Source organism: Octopus bimaculoides, chromosome 28 (assembly GCF_001194135.2).
Source record: "Octopus bimaculoides isolate UCB-OBI-ISO-001 chromosome 28, ASM119413v2, whole genome shotgun sequence".
NCBI classification, from domain to species: domain Eukaryota; kingdom Metazoa; phylum Mollusca; class Cephalopoda; order Octopoda; family Octopodidae; genus Octopus; species Octopus bimaculoides.
The window spans coordinates 6,664,409-6,678,492 of NC_069008.1; the positions used below are offsets into that span (position 1 = coordinate 6,664,409).

The 14,084-nt window shown below is 38.0% G+C and overlaps 1 protein-coding gene across 1 annotated transcript in view; it reads left to right on the forward strand.

The window, feature by feature from the left end:
- The window catches only part of LOC106871384 (WD repeat domain-containing protein 83), a 21,936-nt gene that overhangs the window by 2,167 nt on the left and 5,685 nt on the right, over positions 1-14,084 (forward strand). Inside the window, exons 2-5 of the mRNA XM_014917805.2 lie at positions 1,954-2,178; positions 4,838-4,950; positions 10,303-10,435; positions 12,824-12,932. Coding sequence (XP_014773291.2) covers positions 1,954-2,178; positions 4,838-4,950; positions 10,303-10,435; positions 12,824-12,932 — 580 coding nt within the window. The remainder of the gene's footprint in view (positions 1-1,953; positions 2,179-4,837; positions 4,951-10,302; positions 10,436-12,823; positions 12,933-14,084) is intronic.

The window sequence follows — 14,084 nt, forward strand, 5'->3', positions numbered from 1 at the left end:
TGGCTATTTTTAGAATTGATGTCATATATATATATATATATATATATATATATATATTTATTCGACTAAAACCCTTAGAGCGGTGCCCATTCATGGCAGCAATCAAATGACTGAAACAAATAAAAGAGATAAATGTGTGTGTGTGTGTGTCTGTTTTTGTTTCCTAGTGTCACTTGACAACCGATGCTGGTGTGTTTGTGTCCCGTAATTTGTAAGTGTATTTGGTGGACGGAAACTGAAAACCTTATTGTGTTTCTATGCGTGTGTCTGTGTTTGTCTCCCGCTGCTACTTGACAACCGGTGCTGGTGTGTTTACGTCCCTGCAACTTAGTGGTTCAGCAAAACAGACCGATTGATTAAGTACTGAGCTTCAAAACAAATAACTACTGGGTCAGTTCTTCAAAGCAATGCTCCAGCATGTCCGCAGGCTAATAGATAGTAATAGAAGTAATAGATAACATATAACGTAATTGTTTTTTAGAATTGTGTCTCGAAATACAATTAAGCTATAAATAATAACGTAAATACTGGATTGAAAAACTCTTTTAGATAGAAAAAGACGTGTCTGTGTGTGTCTCTCTCACTACCTCTCTTTCTCCCATCTTTCCTACCCATGCTTCCAACATACCACTTTGTTCTTTCTCTCATCACTTTTCCTCCTACTTTTTCCCTTCTTTTTTTCTGATGAAGGACTACTGTCTGAAATGTCAAAGGCTCTTTCTTCTTCCTTCCAAGTGTTACACTAATAACACCTCTGTTAAAACTTGTCCTTCTTGTTTCATCTTTTCCTTATTTTTGCTCGTTGCCTAACACCCACACTCATACACAATGAGCTTCTTTTAATTTCTATCTACCAAATCCATATCTATTATAGCTTCACTCAATCCAGAGTTATAATACAAGACATTCACCCAAGGTGCCATGCTGCACCATGTGGTTGGGAATCAAACATCTCAGTCACACAGCCATGGCTGCATTTGTACAAATATCAATCATAGGTCTGGTGGATCAGGACTGACCTGGGGCTAGAATGACAGCAACAAGGAAGGACACATTAAATAATGTAGTCCTAGATACACAATGTGTGAGAATAAAAGTGAGAAGGTCACAGTTAGAACACCTTTGATCATAGGTCTGAGGGATCAGGACTGGCCTGGGGCTAAAACCACAGCAAGAACCAACAATAACAATGAAAGATGTTCGTTATTGAACTCAGTAATTGCTAATTAATTAGTCAATTATTTCCTCACTCATTTAATAAGTCTCTTGTCTGTTTATCGAAGAGTTATAAGAGACCATCAAGGGAACTTGCAAGAACACACTGGTTGTCTTTAGTGAAGGTCACACAGGTGATTGTTTCTGGAAGCAGAGATGTTGGAAAATGCATGAAGAGGGATTGCATCTGCACCCAAACTATAACAATGTGTAACAAAATTTTAATTTTCTTTTGTCTTTGGTCAGTGAGTGTTATTTCTTATTTTCTTCTGTCTAGAAATCAAAGGAAATGACTATCATTCCCTTCAAACTTTGCTTTTGTAAAACTGACCTATTTTCCATTACATTTCAGACAGATTCAGCACTGAGTTGCCGAAGCAGAAATATCATTATAGCTAATACTCTGCTCAATACCACAGATTTGCTTGTCAGTTGCTTGACCATAATCACTTTAGCATGACCCTTAGTGGCTGACAATATGTGCATCTTTGATGATGAGCAGAAGTAGTGGGGGAGCATTACAGCCTTGTGTTGAGAGGGATTCTTTAGGGCTTGAATAAATGTAACAAAAGCAAAGTTTAAAGGAAATATTAGTCATTTTTCATACTTCCTTGGACTAAACAAACAGGAAATAACAGTTGCTACCCAAGAACAAAAATTATATTATATATTGTTATTTCATGGATTGATTAATTAACTAATTAAATACTTAAATTTTCTTTTTCTCATGCCAACCAGCTGACGGAGAATATTGCATAAGCTGCGGTAGTGACAAGACTTTAAAACTGTGGAACCCCTACCGACAGTTACATCTGAAGACATATTCTGGCCATGGTTATGAAGTCCTTGATGCCCACTCAGCCTGCGACAATGCCACACTCTGTTCTGGTGGTATGGATAAATCGGTGATCCTTTGGGATGTGGCAACAGGGCAAATGAAGAGGAAGTACAGAGGACATGCAGGTATGATGGTGGATGTGGTGTGGTGGTTGTGTTGTGTTAAGGTGATGCTGATTGTGGCTATGTGCTGGGGTTGATGTAATTGACTCATCCCTTCCCCCAAATTTGGGGCTTTGTGGTTCCAGTAGAAAGGATTATTATTATTGTCATTGGTGAGAATAAGAACAAACTCTGGTTTGTTCTTACTCCTGGTAGAATTTATGTAACGGGTTACTACCTGTAACTTTAGGTGTCTACAAGCTTTCAACAATTTTTCAAGTGCTTAAGACCTTGGTAATCTTTCCTGTAGAAGCTCTTACAAGACATTCTATTCCAATTTTCTTCAACCATTTGTCTATATCTTAACTCACAGTTCCTAATGCACTGTTTATTATAAGCACAACCCTTACAGTTTTCATACTCCATATTCTTGCAATTTCAAATTTTAACCCTTTAGCATTCAGATTTGTTTGTTAAATGTAATGTTTATTTATTCAAATTGTTTTGAATTAGTCATGCATTACCTTGTAGCTTTGAGATTTCTGTGATGTGAATGTTTATTTTTTGGATAATATTGTAAGGTAAGTGTGAGAGGCTGGATCTGGCTAGTTTGAAGATAAAATAGGTAGATCATTTTGGCCAGTTATGGCCAGTTTAAATACTAAAGGGTTAAGGGATTGTATGTTTGTTTTCAGTACTCTTTCTTTGCAATCCTGGAGTTATTATTATTATTATGTTGTATTTTTTTTCTTCTTTCTTCAAATTTTCTTCCATTTCTTGCCGAGTATTTTCCATTATTATTATTATTATTATTATTATCATTATTATTATTGAAGGCAGAATCATTAACATGCCAGGCAAGATGCTTACTGGTATTTCGTCTGCTGCTACGTTCTGAGTTCAAACTCTGCTGAGGTCGACTTTGCCTTTAATCTTTTCATGGTCAATAAAATAAGTACCAGTCAAAAACTGGGGTTGATATAGTGGACTTAAACCCTCCCCCAAAATTGCTGCCCTTGTGACAGAATTTGAAACCATTATTATTATTATTATTATTATTGAGTGAGAGAGCAGCACATGCCATCAAAGTGACACTGGAGTACAAATATATGAATCCTAATATACCCATCATGATTACCCATCTGATAAGGGCGCACCTGGCTCATGCATCCCAACGAAATGTGTCTGACATGGTGATCTCATATCAAAATAAACAGCACATGATCTTGCAGGTGGGGCCCAGTTACAATATTGTTCAGTTCGATTAACCCATCCCGTTTAAAAAGTCTTTGAATAAGGTTTGTTTAAGGATGGTGAATGAAACACCCATATTTCCAGAAGTGAATTATTCAAACCCCAAGGAATTCCTCTCAACACATGTCTATGGTATTCCCCCATGTGCATATTGTCAGCCACTAAGGGACGTCCTCAACTGGTTACGGTGAAGCAACTGATGAGCAAATCTGTGGTATTGAGCAGAATGTTTGGTATAGCCCATCTTGTATACCAAGACAAAACAATGTACATGACAACACTTCCAGTCACTTAAGATCAGAAGCCATCAGAGCCACTGCCTGGAACTGCATCAGGGCAATTATTATCATGATTGTTGTTGTTATTATTATTATTATTATTATGGCGAACTGGCAGAGTCGTTAGCATGCTGGGTGAAATGCTTAGTGGTACCTCACCTATCACTACAATATAAGTTCAAATTCTGCTGAGATCGACTTTGCCGTTCATCATTTTGGAGTTGATAAATTAAATATCAGTGAAACACTGGGGTCGATATAATCAACTTGTCCCCTCCTCACAAATTTTGGGCCCTTTGCCAACATTTTAAATTATTATTATTATTGAGTGAGAGAGCAGCACATACCATCAAAGTGACACTGGGGTGAAATATATGAAGTCCAATATACCCATCGAGACTACCCATCTGATAAGGGCACACCAGGCACATGCTCCACAACCATATGCGCGCAACATGGTGATCTCATATCAAAATTAACAGCGCGTGACCTTGCAGGTGGGGCCCAGTTAGAATTTTCTTCAGAAGCTGAATTATCCATGCCCCAAAGAATTCCTCTCAATGCATGGCTATGATGTTCCCCCACTACTTCTGCTCGTGATCAGAGAAGCACATATCGTCAGCCACCGAGGGTCAAACAACTGACAAGAAAATCTGTGGTATTGATCAGAATATTTGCTGTAACCAGTCTTTTATACCAAGACAAAACAGTGTCCATGATAACACTTCTAATCAGTTAAGATCAAAACCCATGAGAGCCACTGCTTGGTACTGCATCAGGGCATTCATCATCATCATCATCATTATTAGTATTATTATTATTTTCATCATTATCATCATTGTCAAGGCAACAAGCTGGCAGAATTATTGGCCAGACAAAAGGTTTAGTAGCATTTCTTCCAGATTTATGTTCTGCATTCAAATACTGCCGAGGTTGACTGGCTTTTCATTCTTTCGGGGTTGATAAAATAAGTACTAGTCAAGTATTGATGATGGTCAGTGGAGTCGACTAAGCTCTGCTCCAACAAAACCATTTCAGGCCTTGTGCCTATAATAGAAAGGATCATTATCATCATCATCCTCATCATTATTAATTTTATCATCATCATCATCGCTTTTGTTATTATTTTTATGTCCCTTGAACATCAACAGGTACTGTTAGCTGTGTAAAGTTCAATGAGGAGTCAACAGTTATTTTATCTGGTTCCGTCGATGGAACCATTCTCTGCTGGGATTGTCGCAGCCGAAAGTCAGAACCTATCCAGGTTGGTTGTTCTACCTCAGTTTTTTACCCCTCACACTTATCTATTTATCTCTCTATTTGTTTGTCTATCTGCCTTTGCGTCTGTCTGCTTATCTATGCACCCATTTGTCTATCTGTCAATGTCTGTTTATATATTTGTCTCCCTCTTATTATCATAAACATCATCATCATCAATATGTTACATCCGTTTTCCATGCTGGTATGGGTCAGACACTTTGACTGGAACTGGTAAGCCAGAGAGCTGCACCAAGCTCTTGTCTGATTTGGCATCGTTTCTACAACTGGATGCCCTTTCTAGTACCAACCACTCCAAAAATGTAATGGATGCTTTTTATGTGCCACCATCACAGGTGCCAGTTACGTGACACCAGCATTGGCCATGACCATGATATCACTTGGCTTGACGAGTCTTCTCAAGCATGGCATATTGTCAAAGGCCTTGGTCACTTGTCACTGTCTCTGTGAGGCCCAACATTTGTAAATCATGCTTTGCCACCTCATCCCATGTCTTCCTGGGTCTACTGCTTCCACAGTTAGAGATCAGTATTTCTTTATACAGCTATCATTTTATATTAGTTTATGTGTGTTATATAAATATATATAAACTCTCTCTCTTTCTCTCTCTCTCTTACACACACACACACACGTAATCATCATCTTCCATGTGGCATAGGTTAGTTGATTTGACAGGATCTGGTGAGCTACAGGGCTGTCTCATGCTCCATGTCAACTTTGGCATAGTTTCTACAGTTGAATGCCAGTCATAACATCTACCACTTTGCAGTGTGTATCAGATGCTTTTTTTCATACGACCAGCATTAGTAGGGTTGCCAAATAACATGCAAGACCAGAAAGAAGAAGAAAAGGAAAAGCTCTTTCAACTAAGTGGGGGAGAAATTGAAGGGTATTTATGCTAGGGACAAGCAGAGGTGGCTTGCTATGGATAAGATGTATGGCTACTTCACATTTATGTAAGGGCTGGAAGGAGAATCTGGGAAAAAGTTAAGATGGCAGTGATGGGTTGCCAGAGCAAAATGCTTAGGAAGTGAGAGATAATACAGGCTGTGAATGAGGTGGGGATAGTAATAGATGGCTGGATGCTGGGTTTGAGATGAATGTAATGAATGATGAACAGGAGTGTAAGTGCAGCTTGATGGGAAATATCAGTGTAGGCCAGGGTTAGTAAGAGAGAGATAAGAGTGGTGCAGGGATGATAGTTGAGAGAGTAAATGATGATGAGCAAGGCATGGTAGCAGTGGAGAGAAGGAGATGTAGAGGATTGTTGGCAGACAAGAGGGGCTGGCGCTATGAATGATAGCAGATATGTAAGGTGTTAAGATAAAGCATGGCAGAAGGAATGAAGAGGCAGAATAACATCTGAGAAGAGATGGAAGTGGTGGAGAAAGAAGGGAGGAATTGGTAGCACAAAGAATTAGGAGATGTGGTATGTTGTTACGATCAGACAAATTAATAATGTAAGAAAAAGGGGTAACTTTCTGATCGCAACAACAAAGTGTTCAAACAGGGAAGTAAATGTTCATATATGGAGATTAGGTCCAGTCTCAAAGGTTTCAAGGTAAGTGGTGAACGGTCCGACCCGTATGCAGCTCCGTCTCTCGTTCTGGTTCTATTCGCGCCAAGCTCCTGCTGTCTTCCCCACTCCCCTTTTTAACAGGAAGTACGAGATTACCTGCCTTACTTGTTAACAAGAAGTGAACGAGATTACCTGTCTCGTACTATTGCTAACTTCCTGTGTATATCTTTGGTTATTCATACCAACGTTATTTCATTTCTACCAAGCAGTCATTGACAAACGTTTATCTCGCCACCTTTGGAAAATATAGGGTAAGTTCTCACACTTCATTATCTTATCAGAATACATAACAATGTGTAAAGGAGGGGTGGTTGAGTTGTGGGGAATGCTTAATGGGGCAACATGGGAGTAGGAACAGTGTCCAGTATGTAGGAGAAGGGGAGGTATGACAGAGCAGTATAGGTGTAGGAACAACATCTAGCAAGTACAAGCATAGGCAGAATTTTTTTAGGATCTCATATTTGCTGTTATGAATGGGTGTTGAGCACAGTGAATCACCAATTGTTGTTGTCTTTTGTTAACTCATCCATGAGGCTCACTATCTTGAGATCAGCCTTCACTACTTCATCCCCTATCTTCTTGGGTATTCCTCTTCCACAAGTTCCATCCATTTTAAGTGACAGGACTTTTTTATGCAGCTGACCTCACCCACAGCTATCACATAACCATATCAGCACAGTATTTTCTCTGGCACACTACATCTGATGCCTCTCATACTTATTGAAAATATTTGAATGTAATTTCTACTGTACTTCTTCTTGGAAAGTATCAAAAAAATGGAATATTTTGATACCACATTTGTGGAATTTGGCTGAATATTTTAGGAAATATAAGAATTTGAATGGTCAGCGAGCTGGTTGAAATTTTGCCTAATTTGTGTAAATGAATAGGTAGCTATATTTGTGATGTCATATCTTTGAAACTGTGATGACAATCATGTTCAAATTACACAAATTAATAGTGGCTATGATACAGTAGTTGTCTATTTATTTTTCAGGTTCTTGGAAAGAAAACCTTTTATCTTTGGCAATATTTTAAATATTTATATAAAGCCTATTTTGTTATGTAAAACAAATGGTTAGTTTTACAGTGTTTTCAGACCAAACTAAATCTCAAATCACAAGCCATAGAAATTTGAGTTTTGGCATGTTAATAGTAGGTATGGAGGTAAATAAATCAGGAGATTTTGGGACATGACACCATTTCAATAAAATTCTAACAGATTATTAAAAATGGTTATAAATCACAGAATTTCAGATCAGGACGCCCATATGAGTTGTATTTTCTACATTTTGACTGGGATTTCCTCCATTTTTTCTCATCACAGCCTTGGAAATGTTGGGGTAAAGTTTTTTATGAAATAAAGTTTTGTAAGATTTGTGATTATTTTTGTTTTACATCCACCCACTGTCCAGAGCAGTTTAGGCCAATTTTTGTTCGCTAGGCAGAAGCCTTTATTGCAGGAAAAAACAATTATAAAACTATCTTGAGACAAAAAGGTATGTGATTTAGAGAGATTTAGCTACTGTTTCTAGCACATCCTACAATGACCTGGTAACACGCTAGAAACTGCAGCGAAATCTCTCCTTAAATCACTGCTTTTTGACTCAAAATATTTTGATAAATGTTTTTCTTCCTGCTATAAAGGCTTCTCATTGCTATTAAAGTGCCTAGTGCAAACAAAATTGGTTTGGTGAGGAGAGGGGGTAAAAAAGATCATAAATTTTAAAAAATTTTGTTTCCTAAAACGCACCCCTCTCTTCATTTTTAAGGCCGCAGTGAAAAAAATAAAATAGGAAAAATTTCCGCAGTGCTCCAGCATGGCCACAGTCTGAAACCAGTAAAAGAGTCAAAATGAAGAAAATCCAACTTATGTGGGCGTCCTTGTCCAAAACTCACTCCTACAAATAATTAAATGAAATTACAGCTATTGCAAGCATTTAATGTATATCCAGACATGATTATATTGTGATCTGTTACCTGTAGGAGGCTCAGTTTTGATACACTGGTATGAGATATAAAACTGAATCTTCTATAACTTTGGAGCTTTACAATAAATTTAATAAGTATCCCTGGAAAGCTCTGTGGAAGGGGTGATGCATGCAATTTGACTATGCAAAAATCCATTGTTTTCATGAAAAAATACCTATTTTCATAGGGAAAATTATATATCATTTGAAAGTTCTATAGTTTTATTCAAAATCAGACACAAAAAAAAGGAAATGATATATAGGTAGATCAGGAGTAGTGTTGGTGAATTTTGGGAAGTGTGGCATTTTTTAAGGATGGAATTGTGTCTTAAGTGTCCTGATAGCTGATGCAGTTAGTTTTATTCCATGCTTCAATGATTCTGGGCATGAAAAAAGGCTCAAAAAAGCTGCATAAAAATGCCCATGTATTTTTATGTAGTAATTCATCTCTCTTTCTCTCTCCCATTTCCCCCTTCTCTCTCTGAGCAAGGAGACACCTCACAGCAATCATTCATGCCATCTTTCTGAGGAAAGCTCTTTCTCTTCAATCTCAGAGACCCTGTAAAGGATCAAGGGTACTGATTTCAGGCAGTGTTTATCCCCACTTTAACATGTGTGTTTTCTAAGAGACTGCAATTTTAAGTCCAGGAAGACATCTCCTCCAACTGGTTTATTCAGTGCTCTCTCTGCACTCAATATTTATTGCAAGTGGGAGATAACTCCTGCCATCCTAGCTTTGAGACCACTAAACCATATGATTTCAATCTAATTGGATCTCTTTGGTAGTGGGCCCCTGTTTGCCAAGCCAGGCAATAGTTTAAACTTGCAATATACAGAAAATACATGTCATACAATCATGTCATACACTGACTTTGTAACTAGCACATAAAAATCACCCTTTGAAAGTTGGGTAATATGTTGTGTTTGAGAAGATCCGTCAAGCCAAGTGGAATTGTAATCGTGGCTGTAAAAAGCACCCACTACACTCTTGGAGTGGTTGGTGTTAGGAAGGGCATCCAGCTGTAGAGACCATATCAAATCAGATTGGAACCTAGAGCTGCTCCCCAGCTTACCAGTTTTCAGTGAAATCATCCAACCCATGCCAGCAGGGAAAGCGGACATTCAATGATGATGATGATGATGATAGTAATAAAACTAGTTTGTTAGAAAATCTATTTGAGATAGAAAGCAGTATATGAACAACCAAAAGGCAATGTTTATCCCCACTTTAACATGAATGTTCTCTAAGAGACGATGATACAGCAATTTTAACCCCAGGACTTTCTTCCTGACAAAAAAGAGCAAAAATAAAACAAAATTACTTTCTCTGCTTTGTAATTTCTCCCCTTCACTCTCTCTTTCGTCCTCTTTTCTACTATATCACTACTCTCTCTCTCTCTCCCTCCTTCACCTTTCTTTACCTCCTTCCCTCCCTTTTTCTTGCTATGTACCACTCTCTCAAACTCCATACTCTCTCTATCTCTCTCTCATTCTTTCCAACTCCTCTCCCTCTCTCTCACTCTATCACTCTTTCTAACACCTCCCTCTCACTCTCTACTACTACTACTCTCCCCAACTCCTTTCTCTCTTTTTCTACCCCTCACCACATCTGACTCCCCCCTTTCTCCTTTTCTCTCTCTATATACCACTCTCTTCTTTCCACTCTCCCTATCACTCTCTCTTTCTGACTTTTCCACTCCATGCTTTACCCACTCTCTCTAATTCCTTTCTCTCTCTCTCTCCCTCACCTTTCTTTATACCTCTCACTCTCTCTCTCTCTCATCTTCAGAAACTGAAAGAGGCCAAAGACAGCATCACATCACTGCAAGTATCGGACCATGAGATTCTCTCTGGATCGGCCGATTCTTACATCAGACGCTATGACTTGCGGATTGGCCGACTCACCTGTGACTACGTTGGAAGTGAGTAACCAGTCATTGTTGTTGCTGTTGTTGTGCAGCTCCAGATCCCTCCTTATTCAGCAGATCTGTGATTAAAGTTGATCCAGCTGTGACCACAGTGTATCTAGGACTACACTATCTAATGTGTCCTTCTTTGTTGTCAAGCAGCCCCAGAACAGTCCTGATCCATCAGATTTATGACTAATGTTGATCTGACTGTGCAAAAATTGCTGTCTTCTATTCAGACCTAGTGTATCTCGGACTACACTAACTAATGTGTCCTTCTTTGTTGTGCAGCCCCAGATTAGACCTGATCCAGCAGATCTGTGATTGAAGTTGATCCAGCTGTGATCATTGTCACCTTTTATTGACATAGTGTATCTAGGACTACACTATCTAATGTGGCCTTCCTAGTAGTTGTTGTAACCCTGGTTTGGTCCTAATCCAGCAGCTCTCTGATCAGAGATGTTCCAGCTGTTGTGACCATCATGTCTTTTATTCAGGCATAATACATCTAGGACTACATTATCTAATGTGTCCTCTTTTGTTGTGTAGCCCCCCAGCTCAGTGCTGATTCAGCTGACCTGTGGTCATAATTGTTCCAGATGCGTCTGTCTTTTCTTTTAGAGTATCTCTATGGTGTATCTAGGACTACTTTTCACACACCATCATCGGTATATGTAGGTGTATCTATATGCATGTGTGTAATTTTATGTGTGCGTCAATGTGTGTGTGTGTATTAGGTTTGTATGTGTATTATAGATGCAGACGTAGGTATGTGATAAGATGCTTGCTTTCCAACCACATGGTTCTAGGTTCAGTCCTTGAGCAAGTGTTTTCTGAAACCAACTTTGGGCCAACCAAAGCCTTGTGAGTGGATTTGATAGATGGGAACTGGAAGAAGCCCATTGTATGTGTATATATATATATATATATATATATATATATATATATATATATATATATATATATATATACATAAAAATCAAAATAAGCAACAAGGATATCCAAAGTTAATGCAGTACAACCGTTTCATACAACTCCATTTATTTAAGCAATGTGAACATTACATCAAATGTAAAATGCTAATTAATAGTGAATTATTTCCTCACTCATTTAATAATTCTCCTGTCTGATGTAATGTTCACATTGCTTAAATAAATGGAGTGTCATGAAACGATCATATTGCATTAACTTTGGATATCCTTGTTGCTTATTTTGATTTTCATCACCTTATTCTGGGATTGTATGGATAATACCATACTTAATTCTGGTGCCTAAACTTAAGTACCATATTCACCTTGAATCTAAATTTATATAGAAATATATATATATATATATATATATATATATATATATATATATATATATATATATATATATATGTATATATATATGCCTGGTGCAGCCTCTTGGCTTGCCAGTTCTCAGTCAAACCATCCAACCCATGCCAGCATGGAAAGCAGACGTTGATGACAGTGTTGATGTTTTTACATCCCCATAACTTAGCAGTTGGGCAAAAGAGACTGATAGAACTAGGCTTAAAAAAATTAGTCCTGGGGTCAATTCATTCGACTCAAAACTCTTCAATATGATGCCCCAGCTTGGCCACAGTCAAATGACTGAAACAAGTAAAAGATGAAAGATGTATGTATCTGTATATTATGTGTATAATGTATACGCAATGTGTACGTGTACATAAATGTGTATGTGTACATGTACATAAATGTGTATTTGTACATGTACATAAATGTGTATGTGTGTAGATACCTATTTGTGTGTATGTGTCTGTGTGGGTGATGTGTATGTGTTTGAATGTGCATAAGGTATATGAATGATTACACTGTGTAATGTGATTTTTGTCCTAATGTAGCAACTGTTATTGCCTATTTGCTTACCATTAGAAAGTATGAAAAAATGGCTAATATTTCCTTCAAACTTTGTCTTTGTTAAATTTATTCAAACCGCAAAGAGTCCCTCGTAACACATGGCTATCATTCTCCCCAACTGCTCCTACTCATCATCAGAGATGCAGAAATTGTCAGCCATAAAGGGACATGCTCAAGCAGTTAAGGTCAAATAAATAACTGACAAACAGATCCGTGGTATCGAGCAGAATATTTGCTATATTTGTGATATTTCTGCTTCAGCAACTCAGCACTGAATCTGAAATGTAATGGAAAATAGGTCAGTTTCAGAATATTGATGTCCAGGTTACAAAAAAGCAAAGTTTGAAGGGAATAGTAGTCATTTCCTTTGATTTCTAGACAGAAGAAAATACGAAATAGCACTCACTGACCAAAGACGAAAAAAAAAATTAAAAAATAAAATAAAATTTTGTTACACAGCATTATAGTTTGGTGTAGATGCAATCCCTCTTCATGTATTTTTCATCAACTCTGCTTCCAGAAACAATCACCTGTGTGACCTTCACGAAAGACAACCAGTGTGTCCTTGCAAGTTCCCTTGATGGTCTTTTACGACTCTTTGATAAACAGACAGGAGAATTATTAAATGAGTGAGGAAATAAGTTACTAATTAATTAGCAGCTATTTAGTTCAATAATGAACATCATTCATTGTTATTATTGTTTGTTGCTATTGTTGTTGTTGTTGTTGTTGTCATTTTAGCCCCAGGCCAGTCTTGAACTGTGACCTTCTCACTTTTATTCTCACACATTGTCTATCTCGGACCATATCATCTACTGTGTCCTTTCTTGTTGTTGTCGTTTTTTAGCCCCAGGCCAGACCTGATCCAGCAGACCTACGATCAATTTAATTACCTCTCTCTATTCCATGCTCCTTCCACATTCAACAGCCTCTCATAATAGTACTTCCATGCCACTTTCTTCTCTTCTATATCAATAGCATGTATGTCTACGAGGGGGGTACTGAAAAGTTCCTGGCTTTGGGTGAAAGAAACTATTGGAGGATCACTTAATTATAATTTTATTCAACATATCCCCCTCTCAGGTTCACACACTTATTGCAGTGTCCCTTCAGTTTTTCTAATCCCTGTAAAAGAACTCAGAAGGTTGGGCCTCCAACCAGGCTTTCCCAATATCCTGAAAGCCAGGAACTTTTTTGCACCCCCTCACACACCATTCCAAATTCCCTTCTCATCAATGACATCTTGGTTCCCTCTCACACACTGTCTCACATTCCTGAACACTTCACCCCTTTGATCCTCATGTGGCACTGAGCTGGCAGAATCATTAGCATGTCAGGCAAAATGTTTAGCAGCATTTCATCTGGCTCTTTATGTTCTGAGTTCAAATTCTGCTGAGATCAACTCTGCCTTTCATTGTTTCAAGGTCAATAAGGTAGGTACCAGGAAGACATTTTTGCTTTCTTTATATTTTCTATTTATTATTCTCTATTTTTTCTTCTCTCTTCTTCCTTTTCTTCCTTCTTCTACCATCCCTAGAAACCCTCTCAAAACAATACAGTAAGAAGTAAACAAGCTTTTAACCCCCCCCCTTTTTTTTTGACACTCCTTAAAAAGACCATTTCAATACAATGGCCCTTCTCTCTCTCTTTTACCACATCCATCTCTCTATCTGTCTGACTATCAGTCTATCTATCTATCTCTCTATCTGCCTGTCTATTTATCTATCTGCTTATACATCTTCCATTGTCTCCAAAGCCTCACCCCCAAAAAACAAAAAAAC